We start from the raw sequence: 22,748 nt of genomic DNA on the forward strand, positions 1-22,748 counted from the left end.
AACATAAAAGCTTTTCACTGGAACACAGATTACTGTCAGGTTACCTGGAATGCTGATTCAAAACACTGTTATTGCTGAGAGCTGACTGGTTTTAATAACACAGGAGGCACTGCTTTTTGGTTTTCTTTTTCTCCTTAGAAAATTTTTTAAAAAGACATGTGTAAAATTTTAACTTACTGAACCACAATCCATAAGAAAAGCTCCTTCCCTTGTCAACTTCTCTGCAGACAACTTCTGAAGAGGTGGCTGAGGAACAACTCTGTCATTTACATGTATTGTACTCTGCAACAAAACCCCAACACTCAGTAACATTAGAATTTTATCTTTTAGAGGTAAAACAGGAAAAACACTGATAATCTCTAGTAAAATTGTGAGGAATCTCATATAACAAAATACTATGTTAAGCCAAAAATGATTAAGTACATCAAACAGTTCTAGAATGTTACTTATTCTAAGGGCCACTTTAATACCTAAAACAATAATGCAAATTAATTTAAGATGCTTATATAACATTTTTGATGCTACAGATGTCAAAATTTCAAAATAATTACTACTGTTGACTTAAGTTTTCTACAAACAACCTCTGTTTTTTTACCATTGCATTCAATTTCACTAGAAATGTTGCAAGAGCAGAAAACCATGACATTCTACTCCCTGTAAGGAAGGGTGCTGTATATTATTGCATTCAATTAACAGGAAGTCCCCTGATTTAAGACCCTGCCTGAAGTGATCCTTGGGTTTGTCCACAGAGCCCTATGACTGATCTGATTAAAGAATCTGGCTGTTTGCACTAACATTATTAAAATATACCCTGCCTTTCTCCCCAGAAATAAACAAACAAAAACTATGATAAAAAACCCCATGAACACAACACCCCAGTATTTTAGGATTGAAGCTGTTTCCTCCTCCAACACAAAAACAGGCCAGATATCTCAAGAATCTCTGAAGCATTCTGCAAATAATATAGGGAAAAATACTCTACTGACTAAGCATATGCCCATGTAATATATGATTATTTATAAAAATCACTATTTAAAATTTTTCATACGATAATACCATAGATTAACAGGTCTTGGGGATTTAGACATAGTTATGAAAATTGAGCTACTGAATTCCACTTGAGGAAGTTCCAGGCTTTACTCAATACTCTTAAGAATCAAGTGTAAAAAGAAAACTAGCAAAAACATTTTAAAGGAATTCTGTAATATTTTAAAAATATTTTAAATTTTAAATTTAAATTAAATTTTTAAATTAAATTTTTAAAGTTTTTTTTAAATTTAAATTTTACAGAATTTTTTAAAGAAACGAGACATTGAAGAGCAGCCTTTGTCACAAATACTTTAAACTGAAGTAGTACTAAATGGCAGATTAGCATTCTGTTATGATTTAACATCTGGTTTGTCAATTAATTTCAGTAGGTAAAATAAGCCCGATTTTTGTATTATTGTACTCCAAGTAACTGATCTGAAAGCCTTTGCTAATAAAACTGGATCTCCTAAAGACACTGCTGATTCTTCACAGCATAAACACACAGTGTTACAATTAAAGTGCCACAAAAAGAACTTCACAAGGCCAGTTGAAGTTGGCGTCTCACAGACTGGTAGGGGTGGAGTATAAAAAGAGTAATTCCACTGAAGAACACTGAGTTTAGACTCACCTATTTGAGTTTATGAAATACCTTAAAAGAAACTTTAAGACTACAAATAGCTCAGAGGTTGTGCTGAACAATACAGCACCACTGCCAGAGAAATTACTCAGTTTACCATATAATCTTGTGTCACTTAGAAACAAACTCCTATATATACTTTTCTAAAACTAGGGACTAAAAAACTCATAAAAGCTTACTTATAAAACCCCTTATTTTTGCCATTATAACTAACTCTGACCTTACAAAAAAATCCCATCTTGCTTCTTACTATTAAAAAAATTCACCCATTTCCTAGGCTATGTCTGCAGAAGATGAAATAATAAAACCTGGTTTTGTACATGAAGTACTTTCTCAGTCTGATCACAACCATCTAGAAGTTCTGTTTTATCCACTTCAGTCTGAGAAACCACTGGAAGGCTGTTATTGCAGGCAACTATATGTGATTTCTTTATATAAAACCTTGAATCATCCATCAGATTTACTATACCCAATTACCACAGACAGTTCTAAATAATAAAAACACACTGAAAATGTTTCCAATACATACAGTTTTCTTTACTTTCTTTGTATGATAAAAAACTATGGCATTACTGTGGTCATTGCAACAAAATAAAGTTAAACCACACTTCTGTTTATACCACACTATGGTACTTGCAACTCAAAACTTGAAAATAATGTTTTTCTTGATTTTTTTTAACTTAGGGGAAATGCTCCATTTGTATTACAATAACAACATAAGATTACTACAGCACAGTACCAAATTTAATGGGCCATTAAAAGTAGGAAATGCTATAACCAGGCTTCATACATTACCTCATCAGTCAACTTGTCTATTCTGTACAAGTTGGGATGTATCATCTTCATCAAATGAACAAGAGGCTGGCTCTTCATCTGGCACATTGCATAGACACGATCATCCAAGCGTGTACTCGTGCCTGTTCTGAAGGCTTTCTGCAAGAGAACATTACTGCTCAAACAAATCCTGTACTTTATGTCACATGTAAGAGTGCATTTCAGACTTTTCAAAGTGTCAAGCAAAGGTGGCAAAGCTTTTGTAAAGGAATCTATCTTATTGGTAGAATCTTAACAATAGAGCTTGAGCAAAATATTGAAAACATAATCCAGCCCCTCCTTACTGACAAAGGAGAATAAACTTCTCCCTCAGTCTGTGTAAAATTTGCATGCAACTCAGCCAGCATTTCTCATTTTTATTCTTGACAAGTGACACTGGCCTGTGAAACTCACCAGTGCAAGCTAGCACAGGAAAGATATGAGACAAGCAGAGTTCAGGCAAGGCACATATGTGCGCAAGATTAACTCTGAATTTATAGTAGTAAGAATTCAATGTTAATGGAAAGTTTTGGAAAGGAAACATACTTTCTTGTTTTATAGGAGAGACCAGATTCTCACGGGATATAATTTATTTTTTAACTCTCTCATACTGAATTTTTCAGATCTCCTTTAAAAGCAACTGGGACACAATTGCTGTGAGAAGCAACACAATGAAGTAAACATCACATTCTAACTCAGTGAAGAACGTTCCTATAATCAAAGTTCATATTCACTTCTACAACAAAGCTAAGGACATAACTCATTCTTGGCTGCCACAAGCACTTTGATTTTGGTTTCTCTACATCCCACGTTTTCTTATTGTTAAGAAAGATAATAAAAATTCCAAACCTAAACAACTTTTCCCAGGCACTCTTATTTCTGTCTTTTACACAGACTTGATAATAAATGGTCTGCTTTTTCCTCACCACTAATTGCATTTATTATGCAAGTATCAAAAAATCATAAACAGTATATTAGAGACTGAACTAATCACTATGCCAAAGAAAAATTTTTATGCTTAGATCTCTTATAAGACTTATATAAAGGTTTATTCATCAAAACCAAGAACTGTCAGACATGAAAACCTTTAAGCAATGAGATTTATTCATAACAAAACCCTGCAGGAAGCTCTCACTTTTTCAGTATAATGTTCAGTAATCTAAACAAAGATATCATTAAAAAATAATAAAAAATAAATTATTAACTACTTCTATGTGAACTTTCAACTATATCACTTGAGTTTCTGTATTGAGTTTCACTGTACTTCCTTGCAAACTAATTTTTCTTCTTGAAACTTTAAAGTACAAAATATGTATTGGAAAATACTTGTTTCTTCCTGCATAAAATAAAAATGAAGTACTAATAAGCAGTTTCCAACAACCTTTATGGGCTACACTAATGAGCTGCCAAAATCTGAGAAATGTTAATTGTAAGTTATTTATTTTCATTGTAAAGCAATGTGAGACAAAACATAAGAAATTTAAAATCAAGTAAACTAATAAATGGTTCAGACATTAACAATTTAAAATAAACTACTATATCATCTTCTACAATAAATCCAATTTCCATATTTTTAGAGAAGTGCAGACATTGCTTGATCTAGAACAGAAGAATTCCTCAAACAGAACAATGAACTCAACATCAAACACTAATCCACTAGATCATATATACCTGTTTGAGAAGAGCCAAAATATAGAGTGGGAAAAGCTTGAGGGAATTTGGTGCTATCAGCATGGACTGCTGCAGATTTGAGGCAGTTGACATGTATGCTGACAGGGAGTCCACCACAGCATTGACTAAGGCATCTCTTGCATCTGCAAGGCTGGATGAAACTGAGCGATCCACAGCTGGGGGGAAGAAGGAGGGAAGAAGTTACCAGATATGGCTTCACTCATTCCCTTGAACTTTGAAAATTTGAGTTGTGCTTCCCGGTTATGCTTTAAGACTAAAAAATCCCCCAAACCACATCTGCGGTCCTAATTTTTTTTAGGACTAGAGAGATGACTGTCCATACAGAAACTCACTTTCACAATGCTCAAAGATATAGTGTAGCTAATTTTGTACTCCTGGAGAATTAAAGGAAATTTTTAAAGCAATCATACATAGTGAAGTCTAAATATAAATTTAAACCTTATACAAACAACTTAGCTATTGTTGAAATGCTGTTGCCCAACCACCAAGATAAGATTTGCAGCAATTAATTTTATTTTTTTTTTCTCCCTCACATAAAAAATTTCTTCCATTACTTCAGTGGCATAATTGTGATTACTGTAAATGCAGCTTCATCCGTCTCTGCTGAGCAAGGACTGCAAATCCTTCGGTTGGAGGAAGCCACCTGCTGGACTGAATGTGCATTTAAGAGATCACAGAATGGTTTGTGTTGGAAGGAACCTTAAAGATCATCTAGTTTTAATCCCAAAAGACACAGAATTGTTATTCACTTCTTCTAACTGATTTTAATATTAATATACAATACAGCACGTGCTAAAATGCTGCACAGAGTCATACACATTTAACAGGAGAGATCAGTCTATGAAACAGCTACTTATGACCCACAATTAAGGGATAAGTAAGAATCGTCAACCCTGCAACAACAGAAGCATAGAAAACCAATACCTCAGACACACTGTTGTCAAAAATTCCCTTTAAATCTCCAGCAACTCACTAAACTGAATCACTGTTTCTTCAGTAATCCTAGAATGCTAAATTTTGAGTGAACAACAATTATACAAAAAAGAGAGTTTTGATCCAAGTGTGTTATGATTCTTTGCCCTTTACTAACCACCAGAGAACAAAGAAGGCTCCTTTTAAAAGACTAAAGTCAACTAAGTATTCAGAACAAGGAGCATTTCAGTTCACAGTTTCAGTAGAAATTTGGTTTTGTCATCTTTTGCACACACAGGCTTCAGTGTGTTGCATCCAACCTTTTTTAATAATATGCAGGCTGTGTTCACTACTTCATTTAAATGGCTGGCAAAATTAGGAACATGCCAAAAAACACGTGAATCTTCCTGGTCTGTACTCACCCATGTTTGCTAAGAGGCACACGACTGCTTGTACATCTGCTCCTGCATACACATCAGACAGGGAACTCACTACAGGCAAGCAAAGTGTGTGCACTCGAATTCGACGCTCACCTATGAGAAATTAGTGGAAATCATTATGCATTCTCTCCTGGTAGAAGTAAACAAATTCAATCATTACAGCATCTCCTCCCATCTAAGAGGCACCCATTCTAGAAAACGTACCAGTCAAGAAACTGCTGCAACACTGTCTCCCATTTTGGTCTCAACCTGTTAAAATTCTACTCTAAAGCAGCACAAATTGATAACACAAACTAACAACATCCACAATAAGTGCCTTTGATCCTACAAGTGAAGTACACAGATATCCATCCCAAAATTTTGTGGCATCTTCTACCATAGAATACCATAGCTGCTATTCTTTATGCACACCCACTGTAGTAACTGCAGCTTGATCCAATCCATCACAGGTCTGTGTGTTTGGATAAAGTGCCTGCCAAACATGTTACTGCTTGTAACAGTGGCCAGACTTTTAAGTAAAAAAGTCTTGCTGAATCAGCAGTATGTCAAATGCAGATGAAATTCTCACATTAAAACAGTGTTTATAAAGATTTCCATTATATTATTAACTGCCAAGTAGGCTTACTAGCTCACTACCTCTGACAAGATTCTTTTAGGGTACAGAGCACAACAAAAGGCTGTGGAACAACTTTACAAACACTACACCATAAAAAGAAACAAAGAGTCCAATCCACTGACCAATTAATTTGAATTTATTTACCTTTACTGGAAGTATACAAAAGAGCTGTTTGAAAACAAACCAAAGATGTGTCAGTCAGACTTTCCTCTATGGACATTTGTACCGCAAATCCAGCATCAGGATTGACATTGGCAAGGGACAGTAAATCAGTAGATCGTACAAAAAAATTCCCATGGAAAGTGTGTATTGAAAGACCTAGAAGTAGATTAAATAATTCAGAGTGAGGTTAAAACAGCAGGGAAAACTCTCACAGTAACTAAAACCCCAGCCCTCAAGCTAAGGTTGAAGAAAACAGTAAAAAATTCTATCACGCAGAACCAATTACACAAATCATTAGACATTTCAGCGTGATCCTGCAGAGCTCATGTTCAATTCTGAACACTCCAAAGTGAATGACGTCCTTACACCACACATGTCAACATATAGAGAGAAGGTACCATCAATTAAAAAACAAAGTATCAAACACCAAAAGCTAAGAACATAAAGAAGGTAACTCTTTTACTCTTCAAAGAAAGAAAAATAACATTCAATTTAATGTTGCTAAAGACTAAGCACATTCAAAATGATTGCTAACACATTTACACCAATCGTTGCGTACGAATCAGTATTTAAGACACACCTTTTGTACATCTTATGCGCATAACTGCTTCAAATCCAATCTTTCTTGTAAGGTATCTTTTCAGGTCTTTTTGTAACTTTTCAGCCTGAGCAGGATTATGGCTATGATGGAAAGATGGGTAGTAATAGATGCATCCAGCAGAATACTTGGACATGCAAGCTGTGAAGGAAGAGAAGATACAGTTAAGAAGTAAAACTGTAACATGAAATCAGGACATAAAAATTGTGTCTAGACTTCCACATCTCTGTTCATCTTCTCAATATCACCCACATCAGTAAGACAATGAGAACGGTCCCAGACCCAGGTGGGTGAAGATAGAAATGAATCACCCCAACACATAATGACCTAATTATACACCAAGCTCAATAAGCATCCTACATTTGGCATCTAAGATTGAAGTGCTTGCAGAAATATCTAATGGCGTAGAGGTAAAATTAAGTATAGGTACAGAGACAAATCTTGGATAATTATCAAAAGATGAAAATTCTGTTCTACCCCTATAATTAAACTTAATTTATTCCTTGCCACGTTTCTGCTTCCTGTTCCTTTAGCAGAATACTTCTAATTTAAAACTTTGAAATCCTAGAATAAATTGTCTGATACCACCAATATAATACTTCTGTTCTTTACTTCCATCAACTTCAAGGTCAACTTCTTTGCAAAATGAGGTGCAATAACAGAAGTGCTAAAACATTTACATGACTTAAGAATTCTTGAGGTAGCCTGTGCTTCTGAAGAGAGACAACAGTGCAGAAAGAGGGAATCAGATGCTCCTTACCAAGAGAAGCTAGATCAGAATATTGTGAACTTAAGAGAAATAAATCCACAGCAGTCTGCTGGCCAGAGCAGTCCAATGCCAACTTCTTATAAAAGTCTGTTGCTGGACCAAGATGCTGGACCACCTACAGTAAATAAATCATACAGGGAGGAGTTATGACAACAATCATCCTTTTTAGAGTTCATGGAACAAAAGACATACTATTCAGCAGCATCTGAGTTACAAAAGAGATACTATTCAGCAGGATCTGAGTTAACTGAGTCACAAATATTTGCAGCTTCTTTTGCTTGCCAAGAAAAATTATGGACCAAAGGCCAAAGACAGCTTGTGCACTTCAAAACAAGTAATGCCACATATACATGTATAAAGTAGGGATCTTAAACGCATAAACATTGACATAATTAAAAATTAGTTAATTGCTATAAATGAAGATGAAGCAATTGATCTGCAGAACAATGCAAGTCAGAAAGACATGGCTAGTCCTTAGTCTTTTGAAATGATTAGTAAGGGAAATTTTTACCTTTGTGCTTGACCTTTGATTGGGATCCTCTCTGGAATGCAAAAGCCCCGCTCCCAAAGATGGTAACTGGGTTTGAAACACAGAGATCCGACCACCCGTTGGAGACATCAGTTTAAAGGCAGCCTGAAGAGCAGGGCCCAATGCACTGTGTGTTTCTCTTGTATTGGTGAACATATTTGGTAACGCATTCAGTAGATCTTTTATCAGCTGCAGAACAGATTGAAAGGTGTTTTATGACATCCTGCAAGCTTGAGATTTTCTGTTGATTCAAAAAAGCTGTAGTGCCATGACTGAAGTGGCAGAATCAGTACCAAGTATTTCAGTTCCGTTTTAACACACTAATGAAAACAAAGTTGTAATTTTAAAAGCTAGGATGTATCAATTAAACAACATGTAATGCTTCCATAATGAAAAATTAGCATTGGAACTACATATTATGAAGATTAAGTTTGAATTCAAAGTTTAAAAGGAACATCTGTTTTGAATATTTAAACCTTGAATTTAATGATGTATTTTGAGCAATCATACCTCTTTGCTTTCATGGAGATTTACAAGTAAACTATCTGGTGTAGGTAGGAAAATATCTGTGGAGAGAATAGAAAAAAAAATTATTAAAGAAAAAAACCCACTAAAATAGAACAAAACATTTCATTGCCCACTGCTACAAACACAATGAAACAGTCTACTTTTCTAATGTGTGTGTTACAGCTAAATATTCTTTGCAGGTAAGTAAGTAAATTATATACACATACACATGTGTTAGAGTAATACAGTCCGTAAAAAGCTTGTCTGATTCAAAGCAGAACTAACTATTGAATTTCACATTTAAAAATCATCTACTCTGCAGTTAGTGCAAGACTATTTTTCAAAAGAATATTCTCATTCAGTAACACTGACCTAATACCAAATAGTTGAGAGATTCTAACCTTTGTTCTGGGGAAAAAATAAATAATAAGTTCTCAAAAACTCAGCTACCATTTTCTTTTTACTTACCATCAATATCTGAGACAATCAGCATCTGAGGCTGTGATAAACCTTCTTGCAAGTTGTAAAACTGAACAGTGCTGTCAAAGGTTATGAACCCTATTCTTGTTCTTGAATCTCCAGGCAGCCTGAAGCATTAAAAAATAAACTATTAAGGCTAAATCTCTCTCTCAAGACATGTAGATACTCAGGGTTCTTACTGATGTTAGAAGAAACTCAGTTCATGTGTAAAGAAGTGATGGGAGAACATAAGAAGAAAGATCTGAAATACTAATACAATCGATATTTCCTCAACATTTTCTGAAAAGCTGGGGGAATGATATAGTTTATAAGACCAAGTGTTACAGATAAGCACTCACTAATATATTGATGCTTTGTTCCACAAGAGAGCTTAATAAGTTCATTTAAACATTAGACTGACACATGAAAAAAGACAGCCTTCTCAGTTCTTTAATATAAAACAGTGCATTCTGCCCTTTCCTAATTCAGAACCCTCATTTACTAATGTAGTTACAGAGTACTTACAGCTCTAAACCAAAATCCAATGTCTCTACAACGCCACGTATTTATTTCTTATGTGGACCATATTTCAGTGTATGACATAATACAAAACTAAAGACTACAGGGGATTTCTCAAGTAAAATATAAAAAATATCATGGAGTGCTGAAAACCATGACAGTGACCAAGAGCATTAGAGGCAAATATTGCTTTTACCATTTGGGTATCATAAATGGCACTAATTTTCCTGTGGACTTAGCATGGGATTTTATGAATTCTCCTAAAATAATTAAGCATGTTTCTGAGATTCTGTTGACAAAATAGCCATAAAAAACTGAATAAAGAAAGACTGAATGAAAAAATGGAAGCAAAGATTTTTAATGTATATGTTGGCTTCTTCATGAGAAAAGCTCACCAAGAAAAACTTGTAGAAAGGAATTTTTAAGGCAAGGCCTCCACAGGACTAGTTGTCAAAAGGCAGGAACACAGTGAAGCTCATTAACCCTCACTCAAAATGCACCAGGAACAATCCCATGCACGCTGTCCCAGTGCAAAAATAAAAACACAGAAATTGGCACAGGGTAATTGTGATCTAAAAAACCCAAACTGACAACACAATTACCCCAGGCAGTCTTACTCTTGTGGTTACAATGTTACAGTTTGCAGCACCTCAGACCTTTCAGCACAAGAAACAGATAATTTAACTGCTGTAATTTATTATTTTTGCTGGTCTTGGCAAGAGCAAAGAATGAAATTTAAAAATCTTTGTACAATCAACATGTTGTTAGAAATTACAGCTAAATATTCCTTGCAGATAAGTTATTTAATTATATGCAGATACACATGCAGGGAAGGAATTCCAGGCAATGGAACTTCTGCCCTTTAGGGACAGAATGTTTAGACACTTTGAAATTTCCTTCAAAATTTTCAGTTACAATTTTTCATAACATGTTAGCTGATTTGAAAAGGTTATTTATACTCTTACTTGTCTAGGTTTTCCAGCAATGACTGGCAGAGTATTGTCAAATATCCAGCCTCCACTGCATTATGAGAAACATCTAAAACAAATAAATATACCGCAGGCTGAGGAGGACGAAGCTACAAAGTAAAAAAAAAAAATAAAAAACACTCAAAAATCATATTCAAAGAAATGTTAAGTGATTAGTCATTAGAAAGGGAAGCAGGAAAAGGGAATACTTAGAAAAATGCAAGGTATACATTACGCAATAAAGATAATTTACTAAGCAATATGCAGATAGCCTTAACCACAATGCCCAGTGGTTAATAACTGTCATTTGTAATAAACACAAAATGTTATAGTTGAGGGAGAAAAAAGGATATTTTAGTCCCTCCATCCAACAGTCAATTCGAACATGACGAAATATACTGACTTCCATCTTTTAAAGTCCATTGTTATTCCAGTACATGGACAATGTGATCCGTGAAACAGGGTTAAAGCATTCTACCTACCCCTTCCCCCAGTTATGTACCAAGCTGTTTATTCACTGTAAAATGTCTGCCACAATGTTTCAATTCAAAGACAAGAGAACAATTTATTTTTGCTGCTGCTAATAATGTCATTATGAAGTAGGCCTTTTCCCAGGCAGACAAGACCACCATCCCAGCAATTGTAAGCTGACTCCTAGTAAGAACCATTTCTTCACAATTACTAACTAAAAATTTGAAGCTGAATTAATTTGCTCATTATTCTATTACTGGTCTTTCAAAACATCCTCAAAATGAGGGAGAAAGGCAGAAATCACACTGCACTGGTTTCAAATCTGATTGTGCCACAATAAACTACACTGAATGACAACACACATTGAATTACTTTTAACTCAAAAGCTTCTGACTGTTTACATCAGCCAAAACTCAAAATATAAATTTAACTATTCCTTGGTGTTAAGAGGAGCTTCACAGAAAAATTAATACACATCACTGGATCAATATGAAACATTAATTTCAAGCACTATTATATTAACATGCAATTGCTGTTGAAGTTACTATGAAAACTTTTTCTTACCATATAATCTGAAGAAGCAATGAATTCCACTGTAGAATTTTGCACCTCTGGCCGTTTGTGAGGCTCTCCATAAGACCGTGTCAGAGGATTATACATAAATTCTTCAGGAACTATTAAAAAAAAAAATTACCCCCCCAAATACCGATTATATTTTTGTCAGAAAATAAAAACCATTATTGCAGCTAAATGCAAAGTAATGTGGGCACAGTTCAATTATTGCAATAGCAAAAAATTTACATTAAAGATACATAAAAAAGGAACATTTCAAATATCTCAAGCATATCTTTAACACTAAAGTTCAGCAACTGGAAAGAAAATTTATACATTTTAAACAAAATAGATCCCCAACTATAAAACAGCAATGCAAGTCGAGCATTTCACAACAAGCAGCAATCTGTACTGCTTCTCGTAACCTCTGGCCTGGATTGTAGCTGTCATCATGTTTCCATTTGCATATTGCAACAGCAGTCACTGGGATTAGCTGATTTCATTAGACAAGGAACCAGTTTATTATGAATAAATTTTCTTCATGTCCACAAAGATTGCAAAACAATCTTTTGTTTTAAGTAAAAGCACAACACATCTGCCTTAAGATGTTTTTCAAAATCTCTGGATCATAAGGACATTGTCATTGTAGTTTATGTTTTAACCTAAAATACCCCATGGACTGATACAATGCAAATACTTGAAAGAGATTCTATAAATGCAAGCATCTCCTGCCCCAGTCACTTACCATCATTAACTCTATAGCACAGGTTGCATTTCCACCGCCTTTGATCGATGAAAGAAACAAAAGGGTTGATATAAGTCCTGCAGGATCTGCATCTCACTATTGTACTTGATGTTATTACTGGCAATTGCTAAAAAGGAAACAATGAAAAGCTGTCACAAAGGTATGTAATATACTTTATGGAAATCATCTCTGTGCAGTACAGTTCATAAAAGCTTTCTGAGGCTTCATTTTCTATCATCTTTCTTTTTAGCTGTTTAGTTCAATTTCATAGAGTAATTATGATGTCTATTAAAAAAAATCTCCCCCTAAAACCAAAAAAATTAACAATTATTTTCTTAATATAGTCTCAAAATCAAAGACGTAGTAAGATCTTAAATGAAACTACTTTAAATTACAGCTACTGTGGCAAAAAGGAATTATGAAAGGACAACTTTTGAGTGACTCTATAAGAAATATGATGGACAGCAAACCTTACACAAAGAACACACAATCAAGAAAAAGAAATTATACCAGACAGTTATTTGCATTTTTACACAAATGCTAATAAATTACATTGCGAGGAGTTGCTTAACATGAATGAATGAAGCTTATGAATACAGTTTCAATCTTACATTGTCTTTATGTTTTATTGACAGCAAGTATCAGGCCAGTCACACGTTCAAACCGAGCATCACTCTTCAGGAGAGCTCTGTGAACACCTTTTCAAGATGTTGTGAGCCCAACACTCAGAGTGCCAATTCTTCAGAGAACCACAGGCAAGCAACGACTTCCAACAACAAAAAAAATAAACTTGAAGGACTTCTCCCTTATGCATTTCAATGAAGTAGCAATTTCAAGGCTTTTTTTGCTCTCCTCCTCTCTAAGTCACATACAATTTTTTTTGTACTTCTGTTTAACTTGGGACTTAGAGTTCATTATGTTTCATTGTGAATGAAAATAAAACAAATGCATATATGGAACAAACACACACACAAAAAAAGTAAGGTACTTTACCGTCAGGTCCCTGAAGGGATGCAGCAACAAACCCAAAGGAAGCTTAGCTTTGTTTAACAAAGCCTGTGTCTGTGGAATATTTGTCAATGTACATCGAAATGAGCTGAAAGGAAATAGAAACATTATGTTAAAAATGAAATTTTAAAAGATGTTGAAAACATTGTATTAACACCTGATTTTAAAGAACTTAGAAATTTAAGAAATCCTATGGTTTAAAAAGATGATTTAATTTAAAAAATGCAGAAAGATTTTAAAAAAGGTTTTGTAAGGAAACAAAAAAAAATACTCCCCTGCTCCACAGTTTAGTAGTTCAGCAAGACAGAACTGTTTTAGATACAACATCCAATGAAACTATGTATTTTTCTGTTCATTATAAAGATTTTTCCAGTGAACCAAGAGAGTATTTAACTAGTACTCAGACTGTCATCTTTATATAAGAAAACAGTAGAAAAGGATCTCAAATACTGAGAGAGTCAAAACCTTTTTTTCTGTGTAGCATGAAGGGACACTAAAAAAGTCCAGTGCACAAATAGTGCTGTCAAAAGTGTACCACATGTAAGAATGATTTCCAGGCCTTCAGTTTTCTGATTTCTGTTTTCTGGTGGGACCATGCACTGTCACTACAGGAATAAGGATGCTGAGTCACTTTGAGGCAATGAAGAATACTTATTTTGGAATTACAAAAAAAATCTTTGGGGAAAAGCACTTTCCACTGTACTTAGCTGCACTTGACTTGGGATAGTCGATAATACTACTTAATGTTAATTACAGGTAAACGGATACGTGATTGCAGAATTATCATAGTAAAATATACTCATAAATTATTAAGTGTATTCAGGCATAATCGTAATACTTTTGTGGAAAAAATCATATGCAATATTACAAAATAGTCTATGAAACATAGTGTGTAACATTAAGGTGTTTATTAAAATACCTTTTTCTAAATGGATAAAACAAGGTGAAGATATAGTAAAATTATTAAAATACTTAGGAACCAGCTACACTCACTGCATATAATAAATTCTGATGGTAGGCCAGTTAAAATATTTGTGTAATGATTCAGAGGATAAACTTATTTTCAGTTAAAAGGGATTTTATCAGCTCATCACTAAGATTCAAAGTTAGGAGTCAGCTGAGACACTTTTTGAAGTTTTAAATAATTATTGCCCACTAAAAAATACAAGACACTGTCCTAGACACAGTAAACTTACTCTGGACTGCAGTTTAATTTCCTAAGATCAGAATTCAAGTTAGGCACAGGTGCTGGAACTGAAGACACCGGTAAAATATTTCTATCGTGTGTGAGGTTTACTGGTCTCAAGCTTTCTGGCTGCTGAGAATGCTGCAGACTTAATCCTCCTAAGGAAGAGGACAGCTGGTTCACACCTGGATATTGCTGTAAAGTTAAGAGCATGACAAACAGGTAAAACACACCATCATGTTTAAATAACAACCTTCAATCTTCTTGTAGTGCCCTCCCTTCCAGACATGTATTAAAAAAGGATACAGCAGCAATTAGTAACAAACCCAAACAAACAAAACGAGTGTTGTACTGTAGAAATTTAAAAATGCTACAACAAATGTGACACACCTTCCAAATGTGTATCATAGGACAAAATTCAAATTCATTACACAAATCAACACTGGAAGTCACACATAATCCTTTGATCTCTCCAGGCATAAGAAAACAAATTACTAAAAAGGCTGACATGATTTCTCTCCCACTCTGCTCTGCAATTTGACTTTTATTACAATCAACTTTTCCAAGTTACAGACATTGACCTTAAATATTTATTTTAAAATTAAAACAAAACATCATGGAAGAGGAGAAAAGGTTAGGTTGGAAGGCACCTTTGATGTCTGGTAGTCTAACCCCTTGCTCAAGCAAGGCTAACTTAAAAGTTAGTTTAGGTTGCTCATAGAGATTCATCCAGCTAAGTTTTCAAAATATCTAAGGATTGACAATTTCACAGCACAATCTGTTCTAGTGCTTCCCACTCCTATCCTGAAGCATTTTCTCCTTATATGTCCAACCTTTATTCACTTGAAGCAACTGCTGTTCTTTTACTGTGTGCTCCTGAAAGAGCCTGACTTCATCTCATATTACAGTAAAGATGAAGCCAACCCTTTCAATTACAAAAAAAAAAAAAAAAAAAAAAAGAAACATTTCTTCCAAGTCACATTTTACATTATGCCTGTGACAGTGAGAGCCTTACTGGATGTTATATGCAGTAAGGAATTTTGATCACCTACCACAGCAGTTTCACTGTCTTTGCCTGCTGGCCCTTACTTCAGAGAGCAGGATTTGTGTATCAGTATGTTTCTTTTTCTAAACCCCTTCGCACATACATTTCTCTGCACTTCTTCAGCATTTGTGTCTTGCCTCAGTACCTGGCTCTTTTTCTGCCACTGTTCTCTGGGGATTCACGCGTACAACAGGAATCAGGTTATTGTACACAGTTTCTTGAGGGCTTGGAGCTATCTTTATGAGGAAAACAGAGCAGATGCAGGCAGCCTGCTCCACTACACACAGCCAGCACAAGCTCTACAGAGCTCTTTTATCTGGACCCCAGGCCATGCTATGCCTTATGACCTTGCTCATAAGGTCATTCAATGCTTGAGATCATAGCCCATAGCAATGCCCTGATATATACTGATCAAGTACTTCCTCATGCTTCTTCATTGCTTCCAATCAATAAAGTTCAGCTCTTTCAAACATCAAAGCTTAACAGTGTGGAGTTTGCTAATAACTGGTGAAGCAAACTTGTTAAGCCTAACTACTTGGAGGCACACTTAACACTTTCATTCCAAAGTCTTCCAACGAGTTTAGAACCAGACATCAATATGACATCAGTATTATACCTACTGTTTATTGTCTCAGAAACTATAAAAATATGAAATATGAAAATAAAGGGGAAATATATCACATAGAAAAGGGCCTTCCCAGGAATTTACTTCATGAAGTAATTTTAAAATTAAGAATACAAACCTGTGCATAGTGCTGAAAACCAGAATGGTGTCCTGGATTACTGGGCTGCACAGGAGTAGGTGGTGTTGCATTTTGGTAGCCTGGCTGCAGTGCTGGATATCCATAACCAAAGGGCTTAGAAGCTTTTGATGTTTGGAGGACTGACGGAGAGGGAACTGGACTGCTAGTCACAGAATGTGTCTCTGGAAAGACAAAAGAAATGCCACATATATTGAATATACTTATTATTTCCTTCTTAATTTAAATGTAATTTCCTAAATGCTTCAAAACAACATAGCCATTCGTAAGTTTTTTCATTATCCATCAAGTTATTTTTCTGCACTGAAAAAAAAAATTAAAAGAAAGATTATTTCAAGAATTTTGACAAAGACAGTGTGTATGGAAGATGACCAGGGTCTTGTGTCACTACAAACAAAATGTTATTTTACAAAGAGGGGTAACTTGAAAAAAAAATCATTTGAATTGAATAAAAATAGAACCACATTTTATTCTAATATACACATTTGATATAAACTACAAATGAGACCATTCATGCTTAGTCTCCCCTCTACCACTTATGAAAACTGTCACAGCATGACTAGAATCATTCCATGATTCTAGAATTACTTCATGAAAAGCTGTGCCTACAGTTAGAGAAGAGTTCCATTGGTTTAGCCTTATTTTTTGACAGTATTCATAAATGGTAGAGGAGAAAAAAAGCATGCTCTCTTTTGAAGTTTTAACCTGATGCAAGTTTCTCTCGTATATCCCTGCAGCACAGCTTAGTTCTGCTTTTTTTCAAGTTCAAACTGAAAGTAAGATATAGACCTAAATCCGCAGTGAACTTAACAGCTGTAAAGAGATCAAAGTACTCTTTTGAAATGTTTACAGATGTGAGCTAAGTTTCAGAAGAATTTAAGCTTGGTGAAGTCAACTGGGAAAAGTGCAAGCAAAGGAGCAAAGCACTCAAGAAACCAACTGCCAAGAAACCATGTTTGTCATGAACACTCCATGAGGGAAAAAATCCCAATAAAACAATAAAAAACTGCAACGGATTTAAGAAACCTAATATTGATTTTGTTTATCTTTAAAAACAAAAGGAACAAGTTCTTTTTAGAATATGCTTTCAGCAGAACCAAAATGGTTAGTTATCAGGCCAGAGGGTATAGAATTTGTAGTCCCGCTAGACTTTAAGTGGATAACAATACAGTTTGCTAACTGAGAGAGATCTTACTGTAATCAGGAACCCATCAAACTATGGCAAACTACTGTGACACTCCCAGGGGCCAGAACAAGGCAAAAGAGCCAGGAGGGGATAGGGCCTCCAAATTAATCCAATTATTAATTTAAAATACTGGCTAAAAAACTTTGAATAGCATCTTTTCTACTTGCTCTCAAATGGCAGCTCTACAGATTTCAAGACCAAGGTAGTCAGCCAGTAGGTTAATTTAGAACCAACCTGACAGTCCTTATATTTTTAGAGCTAAGAGTAAGCAAAACAGCAGCCATTTTCTTTAAATGAAGAAAAATAAAAGACAATAACCTGATCCAAGCATCTCTGCAAGCTGATACTGTTGGTCTCCCAAAACTTCTGTGATGTGTCAGCAACTATTATCAGCTCTTAATGTCAACAACACAATCAGGCATACAGTATAATCTAGAAAAAAGATGCTGCTTTCACACTCAGCATATTTTCAGCACTGCCCTCAATACTACAATGGAAAGTATGACTTATGATTCAGGGAGGTTTTATTAAATGGTTGTATGAACTTCAGCAATAAAATTGTGAGAAATTATTTTAAAAGACATGTATGTTTCCTCTGATAATTTCCCCTGTTCCTTTCATAGAAACTGCCTTTCATCTATTTGCTAATTAACAATAAACAACACCAGAAACAATAAAAACCCACATTTATGTCCTTGAATAAACAATTTAAAACAAACTGCTTACCTGGATAGCCACCTCCTTCCAGAGCATCATAATTGTTCAGAACAGGAGAGGCACTGCTTGTAGTAGAGGAACTATCAAGTGCTGGGGGAGGAAAACAGTTTAACTTTAGGGATATCAGGAATCGTAAACTTTTGATAAATAAAAGACTGAGATTTTTTTTCCTAAAATCTTTGATAAGAAACTGTCAAGAAAGATCCTGGGAAAAAACCCCACCACTTCAGCCTTAAGACTTGAAAACTATTACCACTGTAAAGAGGAGAGGGAGAAAGTATAGTCAGCAAGATACTAAAAACAAATAAGCACATGCCCAACAAACAGCAAGAGATATCAATGGGAAAAAGACAAAAACAATGAAAAAAGTTGCTTCTCAAAATAAAAAATATTTTTCTATTAAACCAGAAGTTCTTTCTAGACTATATCAACTGAGGCCATGCACATTTTAAGAACAATCCATTCATGACTTTCTTCACAACTGCAAGCAACAGAAGATTCCCATCATCTTCAGAATAATTATCCACCTTCAAGCCAAAGTGACAAGGATCTAATTCTTCCCTCCTTTCTGTATCATTCTAATTCACAGTTGGCTTTCCTCTCAGTCTGAAGATTCTCTTTTTCGTTATCATTGACAAGAGTCTGAACTTCAGTCGGTATAAACAATTACTCTTGGCTCAGCCTAAAGTAGCTAAGTAAAAAGTAACTATGTAAAATTAAGTACCAAAAGTTAACTAGGCAGATATAAAAGAGCACAATGAGCACATACAAAGCCATTAGGACTGAAGAGATTCGACTGCTTAATTTTTAGTTCAACCTATGCATAGATCTTGAATATCTTATTGTAAAACATCTGGCAAACAAAGAATTACTTTAAAACATCTCTTCCAACACGATTTCATGCACATTTATTTCCAATGAAAAAAGGGCCAAGAAGATTAAATGTATGTTCTCTTTAAAACACACCAAGCCATGAAGTGATAGAAAAAAAAGTGTCTATTTAAGAATTGAGGAAAAAAAAGAAAATTGTATATATAATTTTTGTGGCAGAAAAGACTGAAAAGATTCACTGATACTGTTCTACTTGGAAGGATCAACCATGACCACACATCCCATTGCAAAGCTGAAAGTATTTCAAGGGAAAACTTCAATGGTGGAACATTTGAGACTTCCAAGTGAAGAGACTCTGCATATGAAAACATAACATCACTGACATTTGGGATACAGAAATACCATGGCACCATCCTGACAGTATAGATAATTCTTGAGCATTTTGCTTTTAAAGCATTCAATTAAGAAACAGAAAAAGCTATTTAAAAAATCCATAAGACTAACAATAATATATTACTTAAAGGAAACTTTAATTCTGTGACGTTCACATAATCTTAGTTTTCAGATTTTCACTGTAAATGTTATATTTTTTTTTAATCCTGGAGGTTACTAAAGAACATAATTGCAAGATTTTATTTTCTGTTCTAGAAGCTGAAGGAATCAAGATTCATGACTTTTTTTTACCCTGATTGGGATTAGGGCATTTAAAGCTTTTCTAAATCTTACTACAGAAAAGTCAAAATATACTTTTGTTAGGTCATCAAAACAGTTGATAGGTTACATGAACACAAGCAACCAGATTTCCAGCACCTATTCTTCATAAAACCACTGTGACAGTCCAAGTCAGAAATTAGTCTACTGTAATCTGTTTAGGATTTGCATTAGCTCCTGCTGACAGGGCATAAAACAGAATGCTGCTTATTAATCAGACAGCCTCCGTATGGAACCTGGGTACCCTTTCACTCTTTTCCGTTACATAAATTTAAATGCAATGATACCTCCAAGGTTACAGGTTTTAGTGAAGTACAGAGCTTGAGACACCATGATGGTAGGGAGTATGAAACTTTGTTTAGAGAACAAAGTAAGGAGAAAAAGTTTACAATTGATAAAAAACCCAATCAACATCATTTGGACAAAAACCTTGGCAGGCAAACTCAACACACTGCTCTTAATTATGACCTGGATGTCATCATTGCTTTGTTCCATTCTTCACAAAATTGTTCTCAGTATATATACTGAAAATAATTAAATACTGAGAAATATTATCAGTACACTACATTATTTTCACAGTATTCTAGACGCTGATTTAATTATTTTAATAAAACTGGTGCTGTTTTTTTTTTCTGACAACACGCATAATAAAATTAAAGAAAAAGCTACAATAGTTTCCTATTCCTAATCAATACTAAAAGCCAGTAGTACAAGGTATGTGCTGTTACTTGCATCTATCAACAAGGGTAGCAGTCTCATGTTTATCTCAAAAAAGCTTTTAAACTGTTACCACTCATGGAGTCAGTAAAAACTTCTTCAGCTCCAAAAGAAAAGGTTACCAAAATTGAAGAAACTAAACTGGTGAGAAACATTAAACTCACAAAACCAGGTCATTCTGACAAAACAGGCAAAATGCAACCATGTATGTAACACTTCTACCAATCAGGACAAACTGCTTCTTAAAAATGAAAAATCAACAAACTTTTAAAGTTTTCTACAAAGCAAGCAGATTAAAAGTAAACCTATGAGCCTGACCATTGAGACATATACCTTTAGAAGGAGAAGAAAATCAGCACAGATTAATTTACTGTCCTAAAAAGCACACTTACAACCTCTCAATGTTTACTACCTTAATTGTATGAGTTCCTTAGGCATAAAATGAGAAACACGGTAAACACTATTTAATGTAATGATACAAATGCCACCTGGTAGCTTAACCTGAACAATTATCAGTGTAAGTTCTACTGCCAGTTATCTTCAGTTAAAACCCACTGCAAATCAAAATACTAAAAATATGGGAGTCTTGCAAGTTGTAAATATTACTTTGTTAGAGGCATAAAACATCTGATATTAAGGTGACAAAAAAAGGACCTACTTGTTGGTCAGTACTGAAGTTATTTTTGTTTACTATACTAGAAACAGATGGGAAATCTCAAGCTGAAGAGTCAGGGTGATGCTTTGTATTAAAGGAAGAAAAAGTTTCAGGGGACGGAAATATGGGGAAAACCTTGAGTAGGAAGAGAACAAGATACTGGTGTAAAGCTAAAGCCAACCTGCTTCCTCATCCTCCTCATCCTCTTCCTCATCATCTGAACTTGATGACAAGGGAGCTGGTGCAGAGCTAGCTTGATTATTAACATATCCACCATACTGCATGCCTGTGAATTGGAAAGCACAAACATCAGAGTCAGACAGACAGGAAAGACGAGAAACGGAAGTCACAAATCATTGCATTAAAAGTGAGAGAAATCAGCTGTTTCAGAGAAAATCCCAGCATGCAGCAAGTTAAATCTACAACCCTAGAAGCAGTTTTTAGTGGGCTAGGTCAGTAAAATATTAGTAGCACATGGAAGTTAGCAGATAATATTATATGTGTGTATGTGCATGTGTATCAAGAAATTAAACACACAGACTTCCTACCTATCTTTTTAATACCATTTTACCCAGTGGAGTACTTTCATAAATTAATACACAGAAATAAAGGAGTTATTTCCACATAAATTCAAATTATGTTATGAAAATGTTTAGTACTAACTTTTGCTTGGCACACCTGTTCCTTTTAAGACAAGAGTAATTAATGTTGGAATTCTGGCAGAAATGAATGAAATATACTGCTGTTGCCACATGCAAGAGTACAAACACACATACAGAGAGCACAACACAATCAGTGAAATTAAAGCTAGGTAAACCTGTAAATTAAAGTTGTCTTATGTTTACCTGAGTGCCTAAATTCGGGCTCATAAGCATGTGATTGCACCATGCACTTCTAGTATCTGGTGACAATGCAGCAACTGTTTGTTACTGCTGTCACCTCCACAGCACAACCTATTAGGGTTTTTTTAGTTTTTTTGTTTGCTTTTACAATATCTACTCTAAACATATGTGAGCAATACACAAAAGCAACACAAACATACCATTTCAAAACAGAGTAAAGCATGCAGCAATGGCTTATAATTAATTTCCTACATTATTTGTTATTGATGCATTTTCATCATCTTCAAGAAATCTTACATTTCTCTTGTGACAAGGGAGGTTAGCAAGGATTTTAGATATGCTTTTAGTCAGGCAGTGATATCCTAAATAAATGCAAATGATCACTGTTTCATTCTTATCAATCTAATGCATTGCTATGGTGAGAAAATATCCTTAGTATTCAGAACTCTTCAAATATTTGGGAATTTGGGGTTCCTTCTGTCTGTAGAAGTACTGTGGCACCAATGAGTAGCATTCTTCATTTTTATACCATAAAGCTTTACAGAAGTGTTATGTTATGTATAATCTGAAACCATCACGGAAACAAATAATATGCCCATCCATGACTTCAATCAACTCTATCAACCTTTATTTTACTTAAAATATGGTCTATACATGGTGTTAGTTTCATG

At 34.8% G+C, this 22,748-nt stretch overlaps 1 protein-coding gene across 2 annotated transcripts in view; it reads right to left on the reverse strand.

Annotated features, from left to right (window-relative positions):
- The window catches only part of SEC24B (SEC24 homolog B, COPII coat complex component), a 46,365-nt gene that overhangs the window by 5,794 nt on the left and 17,823 nt on the right, over positions 1 to 22,748 (reverse strand). The window contains exons 4-21 of one of the 2 annotated variants that reach the window (XM_068187407.1): positions 21,417 to 21,521; positions 18,331 to 18,411; positions 16,401 to 16,582; positions 14,623 to 14,807; positions 13,412 to 13,514; positions 12,419 to 12,545; positions 11,686 to 11,795; positions 10,648 to 10,760; positions 9,173 to 9,291; positions 8,708 to 8,763; positions 8,180 to 8,386; positions 7,660 to 7,783; positions 6,882 to 7,040; positions 6,284 to 6,457; positions 5,506 to 5,616; positions 4,151 to 4,326; positions 2,462 to 2,599; positions 178 to 282 (exon numbers count right to left, since the gene is read on the reverse strand). In XM_068187407.1, the coding sequence (XP_068043508.1) occupies positions 178 to 282; positions 2,462 to 2,599; positions 4,151 to 4,326; positions 5,506 to 5,616; positions 6,284 to 6,457; positions 6,882 to 7,040; positions 7,660 to 7,783; positions 8,180 to 8,386; positions 8,708 to 8,763; positions 9,173 to 9,291; positions 10,648 to 10,760; positions 11,686 to 11,795; positions 12,419 to 12,545; positions 13,412 to 13,514; positions 14,623 to 14,807; positions 16,401 to 16,582; positions 18,331 to 18,411; positions 21,417 to 21,521 (2,375 nt within the window). The remainder of the gene's footprint in view (positions 1 to 177; positions 283 to 2,461; positions 2,600 to 4,150; positions 4,327 to 5,505; positions 5,617 to 6,283; positions 6,458 to 6,881; positions 7,041 to 7,659; positions 7,784 to 8,179; positions 8,387 to 8,707; positions 8,764 to 9,172; positions 9,292 to 10,647; positions 10,761 to 11,685; positions 11,796 to 12,418; positions 12,546 to 13,411; positions 13,515 to 14,622; positions 14,808 to 16,400; positions 16,583 to 18,330; positions 18,412 to 21,416; positions 21,522 to 22,748) is intronic. The other variant, XM_068187408.1, reaches the window with a different exon arrangement.

This window comes from Anomalospiza imberbis, chromosome 4 (genome assembly GCF_031753505.1).
Source record: "Anomalospiza imberbis isolate Cuckoo-Finch-1a 21T00152 chromosome 4, ASM3175350v1, whole genome shotgun sequence".
Taxonomy (NCBI): Eukaryota; Metazoa; Chordata; class Aves; order Passeriformes; family Viduidae; genus Anomalospiza; species Anomalospiza imberbis.